A 26803-nucleotide genomic window follows, 5' to 3' on the forward strand; every position below is an offset into this window, starting at 1 on the left:
TTTGTATTTTTTGTGTTTGTAAGATATAAAAATAAAATAAAAGAAGAGATTATACAAACGAGACTTGTTAGGGCTCAGTTTAAACAAGATATCCCAAGGATTAAGACCCTCAATTTTCACAGGAATTAGACAAATTATTCAAGGATTAAAAGTGAACCTTTTGAATGATTTTTTCTCTCTCTCTGTCTTTCAATCTCTTTCATTATAAAAAATATCATTTCTTCCTAACCATTTTTATCTAGAATTCTTAATTCTCAACAGTCATAGAGGATTTATAGAATGAAGAGAATTGAACACGAATAAATGGATAATCTTACGCAATGAAATAAATTTGAAAAACTGCAATTAAATTATTTACTTTCTGCATTTTTAGAATGTAGAAATGTAGAAACCATGAAAGAGACGCTTGCAGTGATTTTAAGAAAAACGTAAAGAAACAACTTCTTAGCTTAGCTTACAAGTACCTTAAGACCCTCTTTACTTACTCAAGGACTTTGCAGAACTTTGGCCTCCTGTTGCTGAATTTTTTTGATGTGCATTTGGCTCCTTAGGTGCTTGCTACCTTCGAGATCAACTGCTGCACTAAGCATAACCGTGGTTTTAACACTTGGTTTTAAGCCTATTGGTTTTAAAGCCGACGTTAAAAGAATACTTATAAATCTAGGTATAACCTTTTTATAGGGCCAAAACCTGTCCATCCGTGGAATCAACTATTTTCTTAAGAAAAATTGAAAATAATAATAACTTATACTCTATTTCCTCACCTAAATGTCTTTAAAGCAATTCCCTGATGTTTTATAGATTCTTAGATTCCCCACAAAGTACTCATCATTAACTTTTAATGTTTTAAAGTTTAAGATTTTATTTGATTTAATTCTTTAGTTGATTAAACAATTTTATTAAGTTGCATAATAAGATAAAACATAATTTTATGTCAGAAGAAAGCAAAGAGGAGAATGAGTACGCGGAGTTGCCGCTAGGAAGCGCCAGCTACTGTACTGACAGCAGTTAAAATCAATTACACTAGGGTTGAAACTTATCTATATAGTCAACGTAGTCAGAGCTTTTTCTCAGACTTTATCTCGACATAAGACTTACTTATTATTCACATACGCGAATTAAGAGAACAGAACACAATAGACTCTTCAGACTACTGGATAACAGATCAAAACTTACTCTGGACAGCAAAGGACTGTATTAAATGTAAGTGTATTAAGGCCGTCTTGGCTTATGGCACTCCACAACCTAACGCTCAAATCTGCAAAGGATCCAGTCCTTGCAGTCTAAAATTCTTCGCCCTATAGTAAACGCTTCTTTCTACATCATTAATCAAACCAATTAAACAGACTTAAACATTCCTTCCATCACACAAGTTGCTAAAAACACGTAAAAGCAAAGTCCATCTTAACTTAGAATCTCATCATAATCCTCTGATACAACGCCTTCCTTCCAGAACTCTCCCAGACAATACTTTTAGACATCTTAAAAGATAAATTTAATCTCGCAAACTCCTCTCTGACGGTGAGTGTCCATAGACAGTAAAATGTTGTTCAGAGTGTTACCACTGGGTTAACTTCCTCCACTCTGAGTATGTTATGGTCATTGAATATTATCATCATTGTTGCTTTGTAACACAATAAACGCTTAAATTGTAACTAAATAAACGGTTTTTTTAAAAAAATGGGGTTTCAATTGTTGGGAAAAAATAATTTTCTTATAAAAGGAAACCCTCTTTTAGCTAGGGTTTCCCTATCGCGGTAAGCTTAATGGCAATAATGCGAATGGAACTTATTATTTCGGCATCAGTGCTTAAATGAAGAGGAATTTCTTTCAGTCATCTGTGAAGTGAAGCGTAGAAGCAGAGACTGGCCTATTCTAATTCGAGGCCTCTACCCTATTTCGAGATTATTCTTTATCATTAATATTGAACTCTGAGGCAATCTTGACATAATTGAATAGTTAAAAGTATCTGAAATCTGTTATATCAAGTTACCAAGTAGGTAAATGTATTCTTTCAAAAACTAAAAGATAGTCACCTGTTGAAATTCGAGCACTTTTACGTGACAAATCTTATGATCGATTATTAGTGTAGCATGTATTTTGAGGTGATCCTTAAAAAAAAAAAAAAAAAAAAAAAAAAAAAAAAAAAAAAAAAAAAAAAAAAAAAATAGAAGAGATAAGTTGGTTGAGTCTTCTTACACTTTTCTAAACATGCTTCTGCATGTCTTTCTTCGCATGCGCCATGCAAAAAAAGAAAAGCAAAATTTAGGTCATCATTTAGATAAGCTTTAAGTTTGTCAGCAGCAAATTCCCCTTTCAACACCTTCTTTGAGTTCCCTCGGAAATCCAAACCTCTCTAGTTTGCTATTGGTTTTGGTAATTGAAAGTAAATAGTTATTTGTCTAATTAAACTAGACACTATTGTCTATTTGCACGATTTTGTAATTAGCTTTAGGATTATTACTTTAAAGCTAGTTCACTCTCCCTTAATTGTAAAGATTCTAATAGAATTTGTCGTTGTAAAAAAGAGAATAGAGAAGTAAACTAGGGAGAAATAAGAAACTCAAGACAGTCTAAGAATAGAATTTAATACTTCTTTTCTAAAATGGAAATAATTAGATTCATTAACATTAAGCTCTCTCTCTACTGACCTAATTATGGCTTTATTTCGAACAGAACTTCCACTAATTTATCTTATTAAGATTTTAAAATAAGATTTTGTACTTTGCAGAGAGTTAATTAAATATACTTTTAAAAAAGTTTTAACAAAATATTAAGTCCTGTTGCAGCCGCTCAAAGGACTTTCTTTAATTGATGTTTCTTGATTGATTGATTAATTATAATTGACACAAGTTCATCAAATTGCATAACGTTAAATGAGAGTGGAAATGTTGTAATTTATCACAATCACAAAAAGAAAAGACCATCTAATTGTTGACGAATCTCTGGATAGAACTAACGATACGATCGACTTTCATTTTTTTGGCACACACATAATTATTAGGCAAATCTGCACTACTGCAACAATCTTAAGATTTATACGGAAGCGATTTTCTCATTAGTCGTTCGACCAAAGAGAATCATGGTGTATGCTTCTTCTAGTTTAAAAGCAAGAAGCATGTCGTCAACTGATGTGATGCAATCAAATTCCACTTCTAGATAAAGTATTCGTTAAGTTTTCCTGACATGAAATGAATTGCTCTTAGCTCATGGTAATTTTTAAGCTCCAATGGAAATCATTTCATGAATATGTGGTGAGCAAATGAAACGATCAGATCCTAGTGAGTTTTCACAAAGTGTCATAGTGTTTTAATTATTCTTACACCACTTAACCCATTCTCATTTGTTTGTGTAATTGATTTGTTAATTTGTCTTTGTGGGTTTTGAACTAATATAACGTAGTGGTAAGCTCAATATTGATTTATTTTGTGCTGTAGTAATCAAGGTGATATAATCGAACAAATTTTGATCTGATTAAAAAATTGAAATTTGTGATCAAGAAAAAAACACCCGAAACTTATGACGTACAATTTGAATTTTTATCTAAGCTGTACCTGAGATAAAATCTGATGTATTGACACATTTTATGTATAGTTTTTTGTTTAGGTAATGACGTAAACACTTTTTTTAAAAATTATTTTAAAGTATGAATGTTAGAATTTTTTTTTATTTATTATTATCCTTTTAATGAAATTAACACCTGTACTTACAGGGTACAATAAGTAAATGAGATAAATGTATGTATACAGTAACGTGGCAGACGTGAATGACGGTCATCCAGTGATGGCCGTCATTAGTCCACCCAGTTGGTCACGGGGCCTCAGCCGTCTTCGAGGACTGGAGGGTAGCGTAGTTGAAGACAAGTTTGCAGCTAAAGGGTTGGGATGAAATGGATAGTTTTTGATGAAAATTTTTATATCGGATTTTTGGCAAGTTCTAGGAGATGAGTGGAATTTGGAGATCTGTATGGATTGTGTGTGGTTGCTAACATATAGAATGGAGCGTCTACTATGCGGCGGAGTATTTTGGGATTGGAGTGTTTGCACAGTCTATTGATGTTGGATTTTTTTTAGCTGTTCCGTAAAGTACGAGTTCAGTAAGTCCATATTTGTGTGAGAAGAGCTGTATAGAGTTGTCGTTTGTTCTGTAGTAAGAGTTATTATTTGTTAGATTTATTTAAAAACGTTGGAACTGTTAAGATCTTGCGTACAACTAAGTGAACCTATGAAAATTGAATGCTTTAATTGTAAACGTTTAGGTATAACCACCTTTATATAAAAACAAATCATTTATTAGGCTTCATCTCGGATTGCTTTTATTATCAAGAATATAGGCCTTTATTTTAAAGTAATAAATCGAGTTATATGTAGGCTTACCATACGTACCGGTTTGACCGGGATAGTCCCGGTTTGAGATCCCTGTCCCGGCGTCCCGGTCAAACTTGAACAACACAGACACCCCGGCCGATCGTTCCCCCGCGCCCATTTATTAATATGTTTTCAGTTCTTAATAATTTTGATTGCATTTCAAATATGAAAAACACAAATTAAGCGAAAAGCAAAACGAAAATGAGCCTCTTCCTCCTCTGCGTCCCGGTTTGGCTCTTCGTAATTATGGTAAGCCTAGTTATATGGACTGACCAGTCATGAAAAGTATGAATTTATAAAGCCAACAACTAAATGAACTAAAAAACAGAAAAAAAAATCGTTCCATGGCGATTATTTTTAAAAGTTAAAATAATAAATGGTATAGCTCACGCATTATTATATTGGCTAAGGCCCTTATTTAATCGTACACAATCTTGCGTGCAATAAATACGCACTTTTGGGAGCATGGAAAGCATATATTTAAGCAAGATAAGGCTAAATAAGTAAAGTTTTAATTTTTTGTATTGAAGTATAAATAATTTTCTTTTTTTTTAAAAAAAAAAAAAAATAAATAAATATGCATTTTAGAATAATAAATATGAATAATTATAAAATTACATTTAATTACTTCTTATTTTGCAGAAATTAAAATAAATAAAATAGTGTTAAACTTTTATAATTATAACTTGTACAATATTTTTCTGTCATTTATTAGTAGGTCAGGGCCTGAAATCAAATAGGGCATAGGGCATCTCTACTTTTTTCTCATTAGCCTAGTTTTTTTTTTATACAAAATTTAATTGTTCTTTACTACTATGCCTTGTAATAAACAGCTGGTTTAGGAAATCCAAGAAATATTGTTTCTTCAACTCTCCAGTTATAAAAAGTCTTCTGCAATGGCCAACCACTCTTCATTTCTTCAAATTCAATTTTAGCCACCGTTCAGCATCTTTTACTGTACATTTCCATGTCTAAACTGTACAGGGCTTACTGGAAAATAGCTTCAGGATATTGATTGAATGTTCAATTGGCGACAATATGCTTAACTGCAGCCATTCTTCATAAAATCCGTGCACTTTGCGAATAATATTCTCTCTTTCTCTCTCTCTATTCTTATCAGATAAATTTCTTTTTTGATTGGTTCTAATCGCTCTGCTTAGTACGCCATCTCTTCTGATTTTATTCCTCACTGTTTACCCTAAGAAACTAGCAGCCACCTTTTATTAGTTAATTTTAGAGCCCAAGTGAATAGTGGCCATTGAGATAATTACAATCCTTTATGCCGTTTCTGCCCATTTTTGGCAACGTTTTACTCGAAATCAATTTGATTGTTTGGTTGTAAATAATAATAATAGAAGGGATTAGCTATGCGGTTAGCGTACTGGACTCCCACGCGGTGGACCCGGGTTCGAATCTAGCTGCTGACACTTAGATTTTCTCTTCCTAGGAGCTTCTTACAGCTCACTGTGCTCAGTGATGGACAGTGTTGTCTGTAACGAGAGAACACTGCACGGAGGCCGGCAGTGCACTGAAAAAAGCTCGGGGCGCTAATAACCTTAGATGTTGATGCGCCTTAAATCATTAAAATAATAATAATAATGCACTTATAATCAAGGATATACCCATTCTTTGAAAAAAAAAATGGGAATTTTATCCTTTACAGGAAAAGAGGGAAAATAATGTTAATCTTAGATGTTTTTCCGATAATACCCTTTTTCGTGCAGTTTTTATCGATCATACAAGTGTTCTACCGGGCAGTTTTAATTAAAGACCATGTTTCAGAGCTTTCCCATTTTTAATTGCCCAGATAAGTTTTAACCAGTCTTTTTTCTGAGGACTAGAACTAAGTTCTCTTGGCTTATCCCTCGTTCGTGAGCTTTACTTACTAAGAACTTAGTAACCTGGTGGCGAAAACTTGCTTTTTTTTAGGAGCACAGTATTGCATTGTACACCGAACGTTCGATTGGTTCGTACCCACATTCTATAAACAACAAAATCCAGCAGTTAGTTAAACCCGATACTTTAAGTACATTATTTTATTTGTAAATAAGTAATATTTAAACTATCAATTTCTCATCTAATAAAATATGGATTACAAAATCTCTTTGAGGTTATATAGGTATGTCATCAATAATAATAAACTCGAACTAGTTATCTAGTTTAAAAAATCCATATAAATGCCCATTAAATTTAATTTTCAAGTTTCAATTTTTATTTAATTTTAAATCGTGGCAATCTTGTTTCAGTGAAGAATATGAGCGTAGAAGTGTCACTTTTCATTAATCGTGTTTCAGCAGTAGATGAAAATAAAGAGGTAAGTAAAGATATAAGTATTAATCTTGGTGCACAATAAGAGGTGTTTCACTTTGCGATTAGTTAAGCAACTTAAGTACCATTACACTGACCAAAAAACTCTTCAAGGAACTTTCATATAAAAACCTATTTATTTACAGTTATCTTCCAGACAGATTTATTTATTGATTAAGCGAGTCCTGTTCCTCAAGGCACTGTACCATTCCTTAATAAATTTCTAGTTCTCATAGTTTTATTTTTCGCTAAGGATCCAGCGATGTTCATGTATTTCTAATCTCACTGAGATGTCTTATTTCTTCTCACTTCTATTATCAACAATCAGAATGGCTTTTGACATTTTCTGAGATAACATGTTATTGGCTATAATAAGTAAGTTTAACTTTTAGGTTTCTTTCCGTGCTTACTTAAATATTTCTTTCATATAAAAGTTACAATGCTTCTTTTCTTCTCTTCATTCGCCTCTTTATTGTAACTTGTTTTCTTCTACTCCAAGAAGTTTGTTTCTTAATCTTGGCAAACTATTAATACTTTCTGATTTGGAAGAATTAATTACCTATTAATACTAAGCAGTTATTTTCTACGATCATTAGTCAAGTGCACATTTCAACTTCTTCTTTATTTTCGTCAAAGTCATAACTCAAGATTTCTTAAGGCATTTCATTCTCCATCTCTTTGGCCATTTTAGTAATCTTCTCTTTGCTACAAGAATTTGTTCGCTTGTTGAAAATACTTTCTATTTACTTCTTGATGAATTTATTTTTGTTTAGCTGTGTTGTTTTTCACTTTGGACTAGTTTCTATCTATTTTTTTTTTTTTGCGTTTATTGTGCTACAATCAGCGCATTAGCGCTATAAGTAGCAATGATACAATAGAGTAATAGATGATAAGGTAACGAGTGGAGAAGTTACCCAGTGGTAACACTCCAAAACATTATATGGTTAGTCGCTCTCTTCACTTGAGAGGAGATCACGAGGCCACTGTCTCTTTTAAGACGTCTTGTCGGGTTGTCAGGAAAAGTTCTAGAAGAAAGATTTTTGAGCTAGAGGATTTATATGAGATTGCAGACTGAAGTGGAGTTTTCTGTATCTTGTTTTCAGCGACTTGAGTGACAAAAGGAATGTTAAGGGTCAATATGTATAGTCCAGGTTGGGAGACATAAAAAATGGAGCGTTTACTTATAGTTCGAAGTATTTTAGTTTGAAGAGATTGAATCCTTTCGGAGATTAGAGCGTTTGGTTGAACCCCACAGCTCTATTCCATACGCCCAGATGGGTTCCCAAAATAGAAGTATTAATCAGTCTTTTGTTGTCCAGAGAAAGTTTTGATCTATCGTCTAAGAGTCTTTTAAGTAGTCGATAGCGTCTGTTTAGTTCTGTTCTTATAAGTCTATTGTGGGGGTTCCAAGAAAGTCTTCGGTCTAAGTAAAGCCCAAGGTAGCGGGCAACGTTTACTACTGGTAGAGGTGTTAGGTTATAGATGACTGGAGGAAGAGTAATGGGACGAAGAGTGTAGGTTTCATTGAGTTTAATAGCCCATCTCTTGAACCACTGTTCTAATGTCTGTCTAATTTAAAAGAAATAGCAAACTACTTTGATAGAGAGAATTTAATGTAGATTTAAATAAATACAAGGAGATGATAGTAATTCTATTCACACTTACTTAGTAAAAATTCCTCTTTTAAAACCTTTGATTGAAAGACTAAGAGCAGATACTTAGTAAGGCCTTTACTCAATGAATTTACTCAGGTTTATAAACTTGAGAATGCAATTCTCTCGGAAACGCTATCGACTGTATGAGTTAAACACAAAAAAAATATATATCAAGAAGAAACTTTTTTCGCTCTCTTTCTTTCTCTCTTTTAGGTGGTTAGCGTGCATAAACACCTCTTCTACATGGTTACAGCTCTTACTTCTTCGATCGTGTTTGCATAACGCTAGAAACTAAAACACATGCGATGCATTGACCTCGAACACACTTCTTATATTCAGCGCGCAAAATCAAATAGCCTAATTGTTAAAAAAAAGCGCATTAAAAGTTGAAACATTTAACATCTTGAGTTAAATCGATTTCCTACTAAATCTTTTAAGATGCAACAAGGCGATCTATAAAGTTTTTTTTTTAATTGTTTTCCTCAATATTATAGTCGAATAGAGAAATTAAAATATCTTTTTTGCCAAATTTGAGTATTCATTAGGTACAACTTGTGTTGCCTTGTTGCTTAAGTCTTTGGTTCTTTTGAAAAAACTTAATTTTATTTTTACAATGAAAGGATTCAAAATTTGGCGAGGAATCGGTCAATTAAAAACAACAGTTCGTCTTCTTGCCAACAGTTTCTGTAACTCAACCAACCCGCATAGCCACGCCCTGAAGAAGACAATATATTTGTCGAAACGTTGGCAAGAAGACGAGTTGTTGTTTTTATTTGGACCGATTCCTCGACAAATTTTGAATCTTTAATTGAATAATTTACGGTCACGAAACCTATATATTCATATTTTTATTTTTATAGAGCAGAATTCTAAGTATTAAATGAAAAATAAAAAGTTAGGGCTTCAGTTTGGTGTTATTCTAAGATATAACGAATATCTTCTCTTCTCTTTTCCTCACTTATCCGCAAAAGTGCCTCGTTCTGTTTAATCAACTAAATTTACTATAAGACCTCCCCTCTCACTTTCTTTTAATGCTTCAATCAGCTAATGGACAGCGTAGGCGTTATTTCAGTCATTAAAAAAGAAAAAAAAAAGATCAAGTTGAAACTAGACATTAGGCTGGTTTTATGACACTAATGTGAAAATTGTGCCAATGCAGCGATTTCAAAATTAATAATGCAGTTGTGGCTCTTTAGGAAAGATCTAAAAAGAGAGAGGTGGTGAGGGATAACCCTGTTCCAAGATAAATGCACTTTCCTCAGACACTCCAAACACGAAGTAGAGCAAACTAGGAAAGATACACACCGTCTTCAATCACTGAAAACCTCTTTGGACGTTTAAGGAAATCCCAAAGGATCCTAGTAGTCATTAGCGATAATTCCTCACTAGTTCAAGATACCCATTCAGTCTTGTAACAACCCTAACTATAGGGTCACATCAAGCAGGGGTTCTTTCTTTCAAGAGGCGGAATATTCTCCTCCAACTCTTGTTTTCTGGAGAATTTTTAACCCAGTTCGAGACAATACTAGTTAAGCCAAACGTCCTAAAGAGAAATATTTGAGAAAAAAGTGTGATTAAGAAATTTGGAAATTACCAATCCGTTCAAAACATTGATATTCTACGTCAAATAATTATAGTAAGAGATCACAAATAGCTTAAGCTAAATATTATTAATCATGATACAGGTACCTTTGCAGTAATCTGATTGTAACCATAACACATAATAACCTCCACATTGGTGTATGTAATGTACTCTCATATAACACACGAACGTAACGAACACATCGCCGTAGTACCGTTACTACTCCTTACTAGTTCAGAAATGTTTACCAAATGTCGTGTTACGAATTTTTAAGACTCACTCAACAAACTGGAGTATAAAACCAAAAGACTTAGATTCACATCAATGTTTTTCCCTTCAATACAACAAGTTTAGTGAAACATAACGATACTGTCTTTTTTTTTTAAATAATTTAGGCGGAGATAATTTTGTCAGTTCTGTCTTAATCTTGAACCACAAATGTTGCAATAATCTGTTTAATCTACGTTAGGAATACCAGGGTAAGCTAGAAATGTAGTTGCTTGTTAAGTAGATTTATTTTTTATTGATAGTACCTGATTATTATTTAATTAACGTAAAGCTTTATTTTCTGTACAAGTAGATGTGAAACAGATAGTTATAGATGAATACGAAAAATGACCTTATTCTATAGGAAAAAGTAATGTCTTTAGTTGATTATTTTTTATGAATTTTTAATTTCTCTAATCTCTTATGTTAAAAGTAAAGCCCAAAGCGTTTAAACTTGTCTGCTGCCTTCCTTCCAGGTGTTTCCGTTCAAGAATCCAAAACTCTTGATTCCAGTTTCTGCTTCAGATAACTTATTAAATTTTCCTTCACAAAAGTAAATGAATTACGGATAAGAAAATACTGCATGGTGGGTTTAATAGAATATCAATGCCATAAAGTTTTTCAATGTTTTCTTTAGACTGACAGAGATGTATGACTGTGCTTATCTTGCTGCAACAGAACTTGTTTACTTTTTCTGTAAAAACTGGGTGACGCTAGCAAGTTTTTTTTTTTTTTTTGAGTACATCCTACCTTAACTGATTGCAATAAAGATTAAAATCCATTGGTTACAACAAAATGCAACTTGGACTTTGTCTCAAACAATGGCTTTTCTAAAATCTGAAATGCTGTAATGGAAACTCAAACTGCACCATTTATCTCGGTTAGCTATTAATCCAATCCTAGCGCATTACGTATAGATTTTTTTTTAAACTAAAATTCACAATTACTCATTCCTCTGGTGTGCATTGAGGTATAAGTTCTATCGGCACTACCCTTCATCACGTAATATCTTTTACAAAAGATTGATTCGACACTTTCCCTGAACTTAAGATATCAACATCTTAAGATGACCGCCTTCGACCTTTCTATCCAAATTCTTGTCACGCCTAATAAATTTTTTAATCTACGTCTAGCAATAAGCTGAATAAAAACTTTTTCGATTTCACATTCACAGTATTCAGTTGAAATGCTTTTTCCCACAACGACCTTAACATCCCACTTAGTCAAGTTTTTCTAATAAAGCTAACAACTGGAATTGTTTATTTAACTGGGACAAAATATCAAATAGAAATATTCTACAGAATCTAAGGATTATGATCATCTGTATTTGTAAAAGTTATCATTCGTGCAATGATGGTTTTTATGATGGACCATTGAACTTTTGCAGAAGAATGAAGGTCATTTTTTCGTAAACACCTTTTAGGTGTAATGAAATTCAATTAATTGAAATAGTATTAGTTCTTATTTTTAGTAGTGGTTTTAATGTTATTGCTTATTGTGCTTGTAAATAAGGCAGCCATGTAGTTGTTTCATTTTAAATTAACAGTTGTTTTGTTGTTAATATTTTGAAAGATTTCAAAGAGCTTATTGTGAAATTGATTGTATTATGAAGTTGGTGAAAGCAGGCTAAGTTCTCTCATAGTACCTAAGTTTAGGTTTGGGCCGAGTGTTTTATTTTTTTATTTGAAACATTTCGTTGCTTCTTCTAAGGTATAAAAGGGCAGCCTCACTTTTAATGTTCATGTTAAAGCTTTTAAGTCCAGAGTAATGGAGAAAATACTTCTTGTAAATACTCTACTTATTGTTCTTGTCATCCATACTTAAACGCGTAATTTTGATACACAATTACTTTAAAATGTTTGGAGGGGTTAATATAAACTCTGAAACTTAAATCGGCTAGACGAAACCTACCGTTTTAGCATTCAGAGTAACTGGGTTCTAACCTTGCTTTAACAAAAGAATATTTTCATTCAGAATTCCTAGGTAGATAGCCACTTACATTCAAGTAATCGCAAGCATTAAAATTTATTTAATTATCGCCCAAGGTATTCTCTTTGAATGAATTCATAATGATGATTCAACGAATCCAATTCATAACAGATTATCGTGGATTTAATTCATATTTGCATGCACATTCATTTGAAAGTTTCATTCCATCAAAACAATGGTAACTATATTATAAGATTCGTAGTCAAATTTTGATGCTATGACATAGTTCAGTGCGGTCCGCAGGAGATCTCGTTGGAGGTATTTCTACAAGTCTACTGGGAGGATCATAGAATCAATATCACAGCCGAACTGGAAGGGACGGATCATTTGGAACTGACCTGGGAGAAGGAGCAAAAGTTCTGGGTACCAGATCTCTATATAAGGCAGTTGAGAGACATGAAAGTGCTTTCACTTTTTCAAGAGATGACCTCATTTCGACTATACAAAAATCATACAATGAGAGTTAGCATTGGGTAAATATATCTCTGTTTTTTGTTTTTTCTAATAATAAGTACAAACGAATCTGTAAGGTATGATAGTATATATGATTTTTTTTGAAACCATACTCAGTGCAAAAATAGGAAATTAATATTGAAGGTGTAATGTGTGCAAATTTGTTAAAAACTCTTTTTTATATCCTTTTTAACTGTTTGAAGTCTAAGCCAAAGGCGGTAGGCACAAAATAATCCAATAATTTTTCCATTTCCAACTAGAATATAATTAGTGAAGTGGTATTCAGTCGGGTACCCTTTGTTGAATTGTACTATTCATTGAGGGATCCGACCAAACAAGATTTTGTTTTGGAAATAGCTATATTGCCAACTGTAACTGCTTGTTGCAGTGGGAAATATACTGCTAACAGAAGTGTTGATCCTTTCTGGCAGACGGCGTTAGCCATGCCTTTTGTACATTGTTAAAGGATTTTATGTACTATATCTTCTTAAATAAATGTATATTATTATTAATAGAAGTGTATCCCTTTCGGCGTTTATTGTCAAAATGCTAGCACCAGATCTGAATGTATCTTCGAGCTTTCTATATACATTCACTGCCTTATTCGTATGAGATAATGGGCCCAAGTCCTTCAATAACACCTTAAAAAAAATAAATAAAATTCATGCTTAATATTTTTAATCCTGAACACAATTTAGAGGCCAAACCCAATTCCCCTATCATTTTATCATCCCTGTCTTGCAGAATGTTCACATATGATTGGTAGTCTTCTCTCGGATCATAGGTTGTATTTCATTAATTTCCGATAATGAAGAACTTGCCTTTTCTGTTGATATGAATTTTTTTTCGATGCATTAAATTGGCAATCGTGATCTTACAATTGAAGTACAACTAGTGATGTGTACTTCCATAAAAAGTTTAATGTATTTAAAAGATGTCATTCGTTTTGTATTTGTATTCGTAACGAAATTGGTTGTAGTCGCAGTTGATGTAGTTTGTTGTTTTAATAATAGCTTTCAATGCCTTCGTACTAATCAATGACATAAGTTATGAATATATTAATCATTAATAATAATAAATTATTTTCATTCATTTGCAGGGCTACTGTTTTAATTAAATGTGATATGGAATTTGGTCTATATCCATTAGATGTACAGAAATGCGTAGTTGATTTTGGAAGTTGTAAGTTGTACTCTTTAATATCTTGTGACATAACTTAAAATGATTATTTTTTACTAATTTAAATAGTTTATGTATCTGATTTCAATATTTTTGTCCAATAAACCAGACAGATATACGGAAAGTGATATGAAATTCAGTTGGAGAGATCCACCGCTCAGTTTTCCCGGTGACTTTGGAAAAGATGGCTATAGACTTCCTAAGTATGTGGTGTCCTTTGCAGCGGAAAAACAAGGCTACTTCATTGTTTATGGTGAAGGTATATTAAAATATTTTGCAGGTTAAGCATATTGAATTGGAGATTGTTTTTTTTTTTTTTAAACAAAAAAATCCTCAAGAAGAATTTTGAAAAACTAAAATGCTATTTTAGTTTTATTTTGCTATTGCCAACGGTAGTGCTAAATTATTGTACATTTCCACAGGTTTCATGCTTAAACAATTCAAATTTTTAATTGTTATTAGACTAATTAGAATCAAAGTTTTTCGAGTATTATAAAATATTTATCAACTTTTGCAGTAGCTTTTTCTTTATGCTGCCTTAACTTCCAACTTCTAAATAAGGCGTCTTGGATGCAAACATTGTATATATATCTTTTTCTCTTAATAAAAGTGGTGACCTCCCCAGCATCATCGATGTATTTAGCCAATATACCCTCTTTCATTGCCCTAAAACTTGTTTAAGCAGTTAGGGAAGTAATTCCAGTTCTACAATAATCTAAATGTTTAATATAAATATAATCTTAGCTTTTTGTGGTACTCATTTATTACGGGGTGCCTGCAAGGCCACTCGCAAAGCTGCTCTTTCGTATCTTACATTTCGGTTTATCTTGTTATTCGTCTTAGTTAAGCACTGAGGTATCTTAATTTTTCGACTATCTTGAATCGTTTCTCATCAACCTGTAAATCGGCGAGTAACCTTGCTCTCTTCTAGTGTTGAGCACGTATTTGGTCTTATCCTTTATGTCCAACTTGCTTTCTTCTTTAAATCTTTTATAGTGCCTTAATACAGCTAGAGACTTAGTGACAATACCATAACTGCTGCAAGAGAATAATAATAGACTAATAAAGAAAAAATTTGCTTTTTCAAAACTTCTATTTCGATAGAGTAACTATCCATGTCAAAGACTCTTATACCGTCTGAGAAATTGCCAAATCAATATGTCTACCCTCAATTGAATGCATATTAATAATATGTAAAGATTGAACATGAACATCAGCAAACATCATCAAAATTGATTCAAAGTTCAATGTCAAGTGTACTTACTTAACCGTGATGATGCGTTTGTATATACATTTAACTGCTTTCGTTGTTCGTGCCTGTAATTAAAGGCAGTTTTATATGTTAAACATAATTAATGTACGCTTATCTTTGCCATTATAAAGTCCAGTTGTTCATTGAAACTTAACTGTCTATCTCTTTAACAAAAACTTACAGTTTAAAATGTTAAGTATAAGGGTTGTTTAAACGACAAAAGGTACACAAATCAGCAAGTACCTATCATTTCATTAATATGTGCTGCATTGATATCATTTAAGTCATGTCACAGACCCTTATGCTGGCCATTTTCATCTACAAAATATTTGTTCAAGTAACGCACCATTTAACTTAGATTAACTGTAATATCCATTAATCTATTAATCACAGGTTGAAAAGAAAAACGTTATATGTTTATTTCATTTATTTAGTTTTTAAATAAAAATCGTCGGTTTAAGTTCATTCTTCGATTAAAATGTTTGTTACTTTATGAAATAATCAAACGTTAAAAATAATAGGTAATAATTATTATTCTGGGTTAATAGTAAACAATATAGATTTTTTCAACTACATTCTTAATCTAGGTGTTCCCACAATATTATATGTATATAAGGAATATAAAATAGTTAAAATATGCACATTTTTAGGGCAGTTAATTATTAAAGTATTTTATATACTTAAGTTGTCTCCATATACAGGTAAAATATAAACCAAATCTATCGTGTAGTTTACTAGATATTTCAATTTAAAGTTTCTATTCTGTAAAACGAAAGCAAACTTTAACACAAAATATCTCGTTTTCTGCTCGATAGATTTTTACGAAATTTTATACAATTATATACTAATGTTGTCTCCATATTCAGGTAAAATATAAACCAAATCTATCGTGTAGTTTACTAGATATTTCAATTTAAAGTTTCTATTCTGTAAAACGAAAGCAAACTTTAACCCAAAATATCTCGTTTTCTGCTCGATAGATTTTTACGAAATTTTATACAATTATATACTAAAGTTGTCTCCACATACAAGTAAAATATAAACAAAATCTATCGTGTAGTTTACTAGATATTTAACTTTAATTTTTCATTCTTTAAAACGAAAGCAAACATTAACCCTAAATATTTCGTTTTCTGCTCGATAGATTTTTACGAAATTTTATACAATTATATACTAAAGTTGTCTCTATATACAAGTAAAATATAAACAAAATCTATCGAGTAGTTTACTAGATATTTTAAGTTAAAGTTTTCATTCTGTAAAACGTAAGCAAACTTTAGTTGAAAAAATCTATATTGTTTAATATTAACCCAGAATAATAATTATTACCTATTATTTTTAACGTTTGATTATTTTATAAAGTAACTATCATTTTAATCGAAGGATAAACTTAAACCGACGATTTTTATTTAAAAACTAAATAAAAATAATAAAAATATAACGTTTTTCTTTTCAACCTTTGATTAATAGTTTGATTATTACAGATTAAGGGATAGTACAGTTAATCTAAGTTAAATTGTGCGTTACTTCAACAATTATTTTGTAGATGAAAATGGACAGCATAAGGGTCAGTGACATCTAATAAATTTTAAAAAATGTTATTGAAAATTAATGCAGTAAAATGACTTAAATGATATCAATGCAGTACATATTAATGAAATGATGGGTACTTGCTGATTTGTGTACCTTTTGATGTTTAATCAACCATTATACTTAACATTTTAAACTGTAAGTTTTTGTTAAAGAGATTTTTGTACTTTTTGGATAGATTTCCTTTTTTGCTTTACAGATTTTCTTAGCATTTCTAATAAGCAATAGTTTCATTATAACCTGCTGTGGTATAAAGTTGGAACCCTATCTACCACTGATGAGATCTTTTAAGTGAATGCTTAGTGTTGCGGTCCCCAGAGAATCCACAACAACAGTTTTCTTCGGTAAACGTTTAATTAAATTTAATGTTTAAATGCTTTTTTTGCTGTGAGTTTTCTAAAAAAAGTGTTTTTTGTTTACATTCGCCCTCCCCCCTAATAAAATACAATTCCAACTTTATTATTACTAAAAGAAAAAAGTAGGTATAAAAATTCAGAACTCCTGAACTGTGTTTCATTAATTTTATTTCCACTATTTTCACAAAAATATATAATGATAAATGAACATAATTTATATAACACTCATTCTACATACACCATGTAACCTCCATCTCAGTCGGCATATGTAGTCTAGACGGAAACGTAACTGAAGTCAAATTCACTACACTAAGTTGATTAATCTGCCTTTGATGGTAAGTCCTAAACCGGTCAGTGTGTAAAAAAAAAAAAACTTGCGTTCAACGACGAATATCAGCGAACAACAAAAACGTGAGTTTCCATTTTAACTCGTAATAATTTTTTACTCAAAAAATGACGAAAGCATATTTATTATAGTGGATTATTTGAATAATTTATGCCGTAATAATCCTATTTCTTGAAATATTTCAAGATAATTCCTCGGGTCAGATATATGTGCATTTAAAATCTGTTAAATAAAGTATCTGTTTCCAGTTTTACCAAGCCAGTCTACATTTCTTTTTTGATAATAATATACTAAAATGCAACTTGTTGTCATTTTAATAGGGAACCATTCAACAGCTAGGATGTGGATTACAATGAGTCGTGAAATACGCAGTCATCTATTAGAAAGCTACCTGCCAAGTACCCTGTTTGTAATTATGTCTTGGGGTAGTTTCGTTGTTATGCCAGAAGTAGTACCCGGTCGAATGGTACTTCTTGTTACCACTCTTTTATCGTTGGTCACAATGTTCGACACGATCAGGTGAGTTCTTGATCTATATTAAATATGATTTTTATATAATAAAAGCATGATTTTATTGTTCGTAGAATGAATAAAGAAATTATGCTTTCACGTATTTTTCTGATTTTGTCAACAGAAACAATTCACCGAGTGCATTGGAATTAAAGTGCATAGAAGTGTGGCTGATCTCATGTACTCTGTTTGTGTTCTTCGCACTGTTGGAATACTTCATCGTACTATTTGGTATTCGCTATGATAAACATTGGCGACATAAAAAGCCTGAATTAGAACAATTTGGAATCAATCATCACAGTGTAAGCAAAGATCGTCTTAGCAGGTTGTTCCAGCATACAAAAGTATCGCCACAAGATGGCCACGCTAATTCCAATTCAAAAGATACGTCTCCTTGTCAAAATGATGCTCCACAGCCTCCTGGGGTAAGTTTTTTCATTGATTATTTTCAAACATTCTTATGTGGTCTACGCGATTTTATGTTAACGACAATTATTTCTTGCATATTCGTTCTCGTTGTGCTTCCTACCACTTTTATATTTCTACCAGGGCTCTCTTAACCATTTTATCAATCACCATATCCATCTAACCTCTCCTCTTTTCTTACACTGTATCTGTATTACCATCAGGCCCGTTCTTTTTCGTACGTTCCGACCTGTTTTTCTCTATTCCCTCTTTAGATGGAGTTCTTCAAACTGTACTTTACTGCATTTACGTACCCTACCTTTTCAGGACTTCCTCTCTAAATTTCTCAAAAATCGATTCTCACACGTTCCTTTGATTTGTTAAATCGTACTATTATAGTACCATGTTTGTTATTATGTTTCAAGCTATTTTCGTCGTTTTGCCAGATTTCGTAGTCCGTCGTATTTTACTCCTTGTTACCCCACTTTTATCGTTGGTCACAATTTCTAGCAGAGATGCTCGGAAAAACGGTAGCAGAATTTTTCTGTTTTTAAAGAAAAAAACTACATAGATATTACAGTAGATCCACTTTGTGGAAACTGTGACAAATGATTATTTTATTTAAGTATTTCAAGTGAAGTCAGGAATTCTTGGACTTATGTATCATTCTGGGGATTCTGTTTTGAATTTCCAGGGGAACGTCCATTCATAATTTGCTGATTTTATTTCTGAATAAGAGAATTCTTCAATTTTTTTGAATCCCTTTAAACATATTAACACAAACATAAGAAACTTACAAAATAAAAGCTCATTAGGGCTATAACTTAGAATATAGAATAGATATACAAGAATTTACAATATTTTAATATTATCATTAACTAGTTTGTTGAAAATATTGCTATTTATGCAGGCCTATTTGTTCCATCTGTATGAAGTTTTTACTTACTTATATTATTTTTATGTACTCTGCAACATATATATGATTACAGCAATTTAGTAGCTTAGTTTGTATATATTGTAATTTGGTTTATCGATTGTTTGTTTGCGTGAGTAAGAGACCGAAAATTTGCGTTTCCTCTAAGAAAGATATTGTTAGTGTAGTGAATATAAGTAACAATTGTTTTCATTTCTTTAGCGAAGTTTTAACTGACGAAATTGTAAATATTAATACTATATTTATATATAGGAATTTATATCTGGAATTTAAAAATGATTCAATAAAATTTAATGCATAATGAAGAATATCATTTTGAATTTTTTGTCCATTACTAATAATTGTTACTATTTAGATCAATGTTTATCGGTGTTGTTTGCAGGCCTTGTCTTTTTGCCATAAAAATAAGTTAATTATTTCTGTTGCAGTTCATTTGCATTACATATCGCCGGAATGTTAGGGTGTTCGTGATTATACTACTTAGAAATCCTGTCAATGACCACTTCTTAGCATCTATGAGCGAGTTGTGTTTGTCCAAATTTCAAATTTAACCAGAGATTTCGTAATGAGTGTTGTATTTGGTTTTAGAATGATGAATATTTTGATACCATTTTAATTTGTGTTAAGAAAGGTAAAAATTCCACTTCATAGTCTAATCCTTGAAATAATCTATGTTAAAGTTGCTTTAGTGCTGAAAGTATTATTTATACATTTTCTTTTTTCTTAAGTAAAAACTTATTACTCGTCTAAATCTGATCGTCATTTGGGCCCGGAGTTTTTTCCAGTACACTGAGCTGTATCAGGCTCTAAGAAACAGGAAATGAATCAGTTCCTCATCTGTTTGGTATCTTGCCACGAATAAGATTAAAGCCGCGGAAAGTTTTCTGAATTCTGTGTGAAACTTTCGAATATAAAAACCCTGTCAGTTGTACGCTTTCGCTTTGTCAGCTCCATCCTTAACCAGAATTAATTTATGTAAGATCAAATTCTTATTGATGCAATCATAATAATAATTGATTTTCTTTTTCAAAAAAAAAAAAACTAAATACAGGTAGAAGCGGATGGTAATGCAGAAGCTGGTCGAGCTGCCCAGGAAACGCCGGCAATTAGTGGTAAACAGAAATTTCAATTGCTCACACAACATGTCATCCTGTATGTTGGATCGCAAAGGGGAACCATCGATCAAGTATCGTTAGCGTTATTTCCATTATGTTTTACATTATTCGCGGTTACTTATTGGATATCTTATATCACAGAATCAAGAAAACGGGCAGGGTTATGACCAAAGTAGGAGCAGAAATTTTTCATTAAGTTTTATATATATATATATGTATAAATTAGCCTTTAGTTTTTAATAAAGAATTATTCTTTATTAAATTTTGCTGTAGGTTTTAGGTTATATATAAATATATTTTACACCAAAAGTGTATCAATTCCTTTATTTACAATAATAAGAGGTATTTATAAAATGAAAGGCAAGGGAGAAAGAAAATAGCAAATGAGTGAAAACATTAAAAAATTTAAATCAAATGTACATATATTGGGTAATAATAAAAAACTTTGTGATAGCTCCATTTTAAGAAATCAATTTTCAAAAAGAAATTAATAAATCGCTACTAAATGCTTTTTTTTTTTACAAAATAACAATTCAGGGATTAGGTATTTGTACTATACAGAAATTATTAAAGCTTTATTAATTTCTTTTTTAATTATTAATAATCACCTTTTTTTATTGTAAAAATTAATACACATTTCATTATTTATTTAAAGGAGCACAAATTCATTACATATTTACTACAAATAGTATAGTTAACAAATTTTTTTGTTTTAAGTGCCTTCATTTAATTAAATTTATCTCCAATTTTTAAATATTGTATGGGGTATATGCAGGGTGTCCCAAGCTATATGGATAACGACTTTTTCTCGGAAACTAAGATAGCTAGAAAGAAACTAAAAAATACGTGTTCCCTTAGTTTTTTTGTTAGGAATACAAATTTACTTTGTAAATTTTTTTCGGTGCTTCCAGAAGCGAGATACAGGCACCAACTTCATTTTTTCAAATGGGAAGGTGCAGTTTTTATTTCAGAAATAGATTCCTCTATTTTTTTAAAGAAAAATTTACTTGAACGGTTTTTTTCTGTGAGCGATATTTTAGAAGTTATGAATGAAAACATGATTCTTATAAGAAATGTCAAAATGATAATATTATAACGGTTTTTTGATTGAATAAGAAGAAAAGTACTATTTTATTAAAAATTTTACTCCTCATTAATATTACAGATCATGCTCGAACTGGCCTCCACCATTAGAGATGCATAGACATGCTCTTTCTTGCCAATCGTCCCTTACTGCCAAAGAAATAGATTCGGCTTTAACCGAGTTACAGGCATCTATTATTCTCTGCTTTAGTTCATCTACAGATGCAATTCCGGCTTGATTCTGATGCACCTAGATTTAGAAATGCTTTTAGATAAGCAGAAATAAGAAAAGAAAGAAAAAAGTTATGAATAATCACCTTGTTTTTCAGGTATCCCGAAAGGAAATAGTCCGTAGGTGGCAAATCCGGTGAACGAGGTGGCCACTGAATCGCCCCCTGTGTCGATATAACATGCCCATCAAATTGCCTATCGAGACATCTCTTTACATGCCTGATGGTGTTATATCGACACGGGGGGAATTCAGTGTCCACCTCGTTCACCGGATTTGACACCTATGGACTATTTCCTTTGGGTATCCCTGAAAAACAAGGTGATTATTCATAACTTTTTTCTTTCTTTTCTTATTTCTGCTTATCTAAAAGCATTTCTAAATCTAGGTGCATCAGAATCAAGCCGGAATTGCATCTGTAGATGAACTAAAGCAGAGAATAATAGATACATGTAGGTCGGTTAAAGCCGAATCTATTTCTTTGGCAGTAAGGGACGATTGGCAAGAAAGAGCATGTCTATGCATCTCTAATGGTGGAGGCCAGTTCGAGCATGATCTGTAATATTAATGAGGAGTAAAATTTTTAATAAAATAGTACTTTTCTTCTTATTCAAACAAAAACCCGTTATAATATTATCATTTTGACATTTCTTATAAGAATCATGTTTTCATTCATAACTTCTAAAATATCGCTCACAGAAAAAAACCGTTCAAGTAAATTTTTCTTTAAAAAAATAGAGGAATCTATTTCTGAAATAAAAACTGCACCTTCCCATTTGAAAAAATGAAGTTGGTGCCTGTATCTCGCTTCTGGAAGCAACGAAAAAAAATTACAAAGTAAATTTGGATTCCTAAAAAAAAACTAAGGGAACACGTATTTTTTAGTTTCTTTCTAGCTATCTTAGTTTCCGAGAAAAAGTCGTTATCCATATAGCTTGGGACACCCTGTATATTAAAATTTGTTTAAAAAATTAATCAATTTTAAAATGAAAAATCAAAATATCGTGTAAAATTATTTGTATTTTATAACCAAAAAAGTGCCAAATGTGATTAAGTACAATGTATAGTTTCATTTCTGTTTTCATGAATTATTTATTATTATTATATTCACACAAATATTTCTTTTTTAAACCAAATAAGCTTTGGAACTTTTTTAAATTCTAAAATTGTAAAAAGACATAACACAAAGAAATGTAAATGTAGAGATTTCGGAGAAAAAAATCGGAGAAAAATAATTTATACGCATTATCTTAGCCCGTCCGTTTTAAAAATAATTGACTCTAATATTTTTATTATTATTATTTGTATTTTTATTACAACGCTATGAGCATGTGGTTTTTTTTTTTTTTTTAATTTAAATCCTTAAATGAATTTAAGGTTTATGGGAGCCGGTCTGGTATCATTGGGTTTTGACTACAATCTTGTCCTAGCCTCCTCGAATAATCTGTTTACTCCTGTGGGAGTCTTGTGCATGCCAAAAGATGCAGTTACTTTGTTAAATTTCTAGCGTTGCAACAATACGAAAATCTTTTCCATCCTTTTTTTTTTCAATTTGTTTGTCCAGCTAGTAAGAAGAGGAAGTGAAAAATTCGTGCCACATTGGGTTTTTCCCCCCCGGAAGTACATGTCTTGAGGTTCCCTGAACAAGAATAATTAATATTTTCAACAATATACGGAACTGAGATTTTAGGAAATATCTAAAAAAACCTAAAGATTTAAGCCTAAATCTTTCATTCGGAATTCTTGCTACTGCTCACTTAGGTAAATTAGTTTTATTCAAAAAAATGTTTTCGGAGAAATGTGTATGTTAAGCGATTGAATGTTCTGATTTTTTTTGGTATAAGTTCTGAGCTGAAGAAGAAGCAGAGTAACAGATTTTTGATTTTAGTTACTGACCTGTATTAGGGCGAACAACTAAATTTAGGGATATTGCAGCGTAATCAAGGCTTTGTGAAGGTTGGGCACACTATAAGATATGGATAACCAAAAAATGGTGCAGACCATCCTGGAATAAATCTGATGCTTTTCAATACTACTTAACAGCCATCATTCATAAGTATTGTTCGTTTACTTAGGAACTTCGAAAAATTCTCTTGTTTTAAATTCACTTTCACGAAGTCTCTTTCATTGGAACAAATATTTTTTCTGTATTTTTATTCTTAGAATGTCTATATGCTTGCATCTGCTGCAGTTCTAGATCTATCTGAGCTTCTCTGATCCGGGAAATCTCTTCCAGATTTGTATTCCTAGCCTAGTCCAGATAATTTATGGATTTTTCTAGTTTTGCTTTGTTTATGCGCTATTTAAAGTACTCCTTTTATCTTATCCGCTTTGATAAGGAAGCTATGACAGTAAATTAAGACATTACACCAAGTTAAGGCAACTACCTTCTTTTCCCCATGGATATTATCTAAAATGTATTCGTGGTAAAACATGTTAACCATTCCGTCCATAGTAGGTGTCCTGAGAAAATAAGATATATTTATAATTGTTCGCTTGCAGAGTTGGATAATCCCTAATTTCGCATTGCTAGCATAACACTGTTTCTGCGATGAGCATGATTACAATAAGTCACCTCTAAGTGCTATAGAATTGGCAAATCAAATTCTGTTGTTAAAAATATTTGCAAGTTTTAATGGCATGCCTCTTTCGTGCTTATTTTGGCCATATTCCTATTGTTCATTGTTTAGATCGGCAAATAGATGAATTCTCAGCATGTAGTACATAGTATTCATGTACTACATGCATAGTATTCATGTAAATCGAATGCCATTTTAATCTCTGTAGCACTTAGAAGAGCGTTTGCTCAGCGATTTCTGTGATGGTCGTACTCTAATATTCTTCTATGCTTCTATTATTCGATAGGTTATATTCACCCAACTTTTTTTTTTTTTATAGCTAAACGCTATTAACAGCAGTTAATTGTTGTTTTCGTTAAATCACTTACCTCACAATATTCCTCGCAAGACTTAGTTTTACAATTTGATTTCCTTGATCATTTAGCATCTCCAACTAATCGTAAAAAAAAACTGCATGCTACCAGTGTTTGGAATTAAGACTGAAGTTAAGGGATTTCATTCTTAACAGCTTCCTTTAAAATCCCAAAGCCAGAAATTTTTAACGAGATTAAGGTATTTTTATCATTTATAAGTCTGATTAATTTGTTAAAGAATAGATTGCAATATTGAAAATAATTATCATTAAATTTAGGGCAGAAAAAAAATAGCGTTGTAATAATTTCTATTAAATGGCATGCATAAACATTAATTAAAAATGTTCAAATTTATTTATGTACTGCACTTTAAAAAAAAAAAAAAAGTATCTTCTGTCTAAAATTAATGGTGCCTTGTTAACAAATAACTTTACAGCTTGAATAATAAAATTTTGTCCATATTTATGCTACATTGACTGATGTAGAAAAGTGAATTTTCTCAAGGATTAGGATTAAAAATCATTATTGATCCATTGAAATTATCTTTTAAGGATTTCAATATTGAACTCATCAATTTTTTTTTGTTATGATCTTGCTGATTTTTACTTCCTTCAAAGTACCGAAAGTTGCAAGGAACGATAAATATATGTAACAATTTTTTATGTTAACACGCTGTCAGTTCATCTATTTCTGAGTGATTTGGTTTCTTTTATTTTCATTCTATGGAAGCCCAGTTTTTCTAAATTTTTGTCGGAAAATGTAGTAAAAATTCCATCTTAAGAAAGAAACGCCAAGGTTATTTTTTTTATTCGAGATCTAATTACTACTTTTAAACAGGTGCTATTGTGTTTCTTTCTTTTCAAGCCCAATCCATTGATACTCCAAATCTGCTTCTTAGCTAGGGTTTTTTTTATTATTATCATTAATCTCTATCGATCCAAACTTCTAACTAGAACCAGTTGATGTCTGATTCCTTATGGATATGTGTTTAAACCTTAAACCGTTAAGCAGGAAAGATTTATTTTAAAGTACATACGTTATAAATATTTTAATTAAATTTATGTTAGACATTCTTTTCTGCTACAAACAATTTATTTTTCACAGCGTTTCCATTTATGCAAAACAAACAAAAAATTACTAAAGAAGTGAAAAAATTCGCTTTTCTATTTCTATTTTCTATTTAACCCGAAACTAGTTCACGGTTGCCTGGTGAAATTCTAATAATCAAAATATTTTAAATTATAATAGCTCTGTGATATATTTAAAAAAAAAATTTAATTATAAAAAAAGTAATACTTCTTAATATATGCCTTCATTTTGTGTTGATTCGTAAATATTTTGGCATTCATAAAGAAAGGCCTATGTTACAAGGAAGTTTTTTTTAAAAAAATTTAAGTCAATCTTTTATAAATATTGTAAATATGTACAAAAAATATATACATAAGTCATTTACTTTTGATTTTCTGTTAACATTCCAAATTATTTATTTATTTCAACTACTTTTCAGGTTTTTGCTAAAATAGCTATTTTTACAGAAGTGTTGGCATACATCGTAGGTGTAGATATGTGGCAAAAGGGTAATTAAGGTATTTATTTGTTTCTTAATTTATTAACAAAGGGATATACCAGCTTAGTTTGTCATTAATGTACAATACAGGCTTTTAAGGAGAGGGCACAAAGCTAGTAAAATCTAGTATTCCAATTTGGAATTCCTCTCTGCCCTAGTACTGAGATTAAACCATTCCTTAAAAATATTTCATTTCCAAAGCAAAAGGATGTTATCCTATAAATAAGGTAAGAAAATTATGACGTCGTATCTGATTAAAAGGTCTCCCGCAAGTTATCAGACCAATTCTTTCGTAGAAGATTATCAATTAATTTTAATTAAGATTAGGTTGTTACATTTTTTGCAGTTAATTTTTTCTAGAATCATACATAGCAGTCAAATTTCAAATTTAACTAGAGTGGTTGTTATGGAATAATTCATAGTAAGTTACAATAACTACATGAACATTGGTCATTCCTTGAATTTATTTCGTGCCTTTTTTTTTTTAAGAATCATTTAAAGTGTAAAAATAACAATTGGAGAAAATATTTCTTTTACATTCGTGCTGTAATGTTTTATACGAAATTCAAGGAGTCAGCAAAACCGTTAAGAGATACTAGCAAAAGTTAATTAACTGATTTTAAATGGATGAACAAGAGATTGTTAAGAATTTGGATATCTGGTGAAGGCATCCTGAAAGTCTTTA

General features: G+C 31.4%; 1 protein-coding gene across 4 annotated transcripts in view; it reads left to right on the top strand.

Moving 5' to 3' along the window:
- Nucleotides 1-21138, top strand: part of LOC141454778 (glycine receptor subunit alpha-3-like) — a 67797-nt gene extending 46659 nt beyond the window's left edge. The window contains exons 1-8 of one of the 4 annotated variants that reach the window (XM_074129372.1): nt 6176-6486; nt 6614-6681; nt 12399-12640; nt 13720-13802; nt 13909-14058; nt 17664-17862; nt 17978-18278; nt 20244-21137. In XM_074129372.1, the coding sequence (XP_073985473.1) occupies nt 6622-6681; nt 12399-12640; nt 13720-13802; nt 13909-14058; nt 17664-17862; nt 17978-18278; nt 20244-20474 (1266 nt within the window). In that variant the 5' untranslated portion in view covers nt 6176-6486; nt 6614-6621 and the 3' untranslated portion in view covers nt 20475-21137. Of the gene's footprint in view, nt 1-6175; nt 6487-6613; nt 6682-12398; nt 12641-13719; nt 13803-13908; nt 14059-17663; nt 17863-17977; nt 18279-20243 lie in introns of those variants that run through there. The other 3 variants (XM_074129373.1, XM_074129369.1, XM_074129371.1) reach the window with 3 other exon arrangements.
- The last annotated feature ends 5665 nt before the right edge of the window (nt 21139-26803 follow it).

Source organism: Rhodnius prolixus, unplaced genomic scaffold (assembly GCF_049639745.1).
Source record: "Rhodnius prolixus isolate KJV_2025 unplaced genomic scaffold, Rpr scaffold_9, whole genome shotgun sequence".
NCBI classification, from domain to species: Eukaryota; Metazoa; Arthropoda; class Insecta; order Hemiptera; family Reduviidae; genus Rhodnius; species Rhodnius prolixus.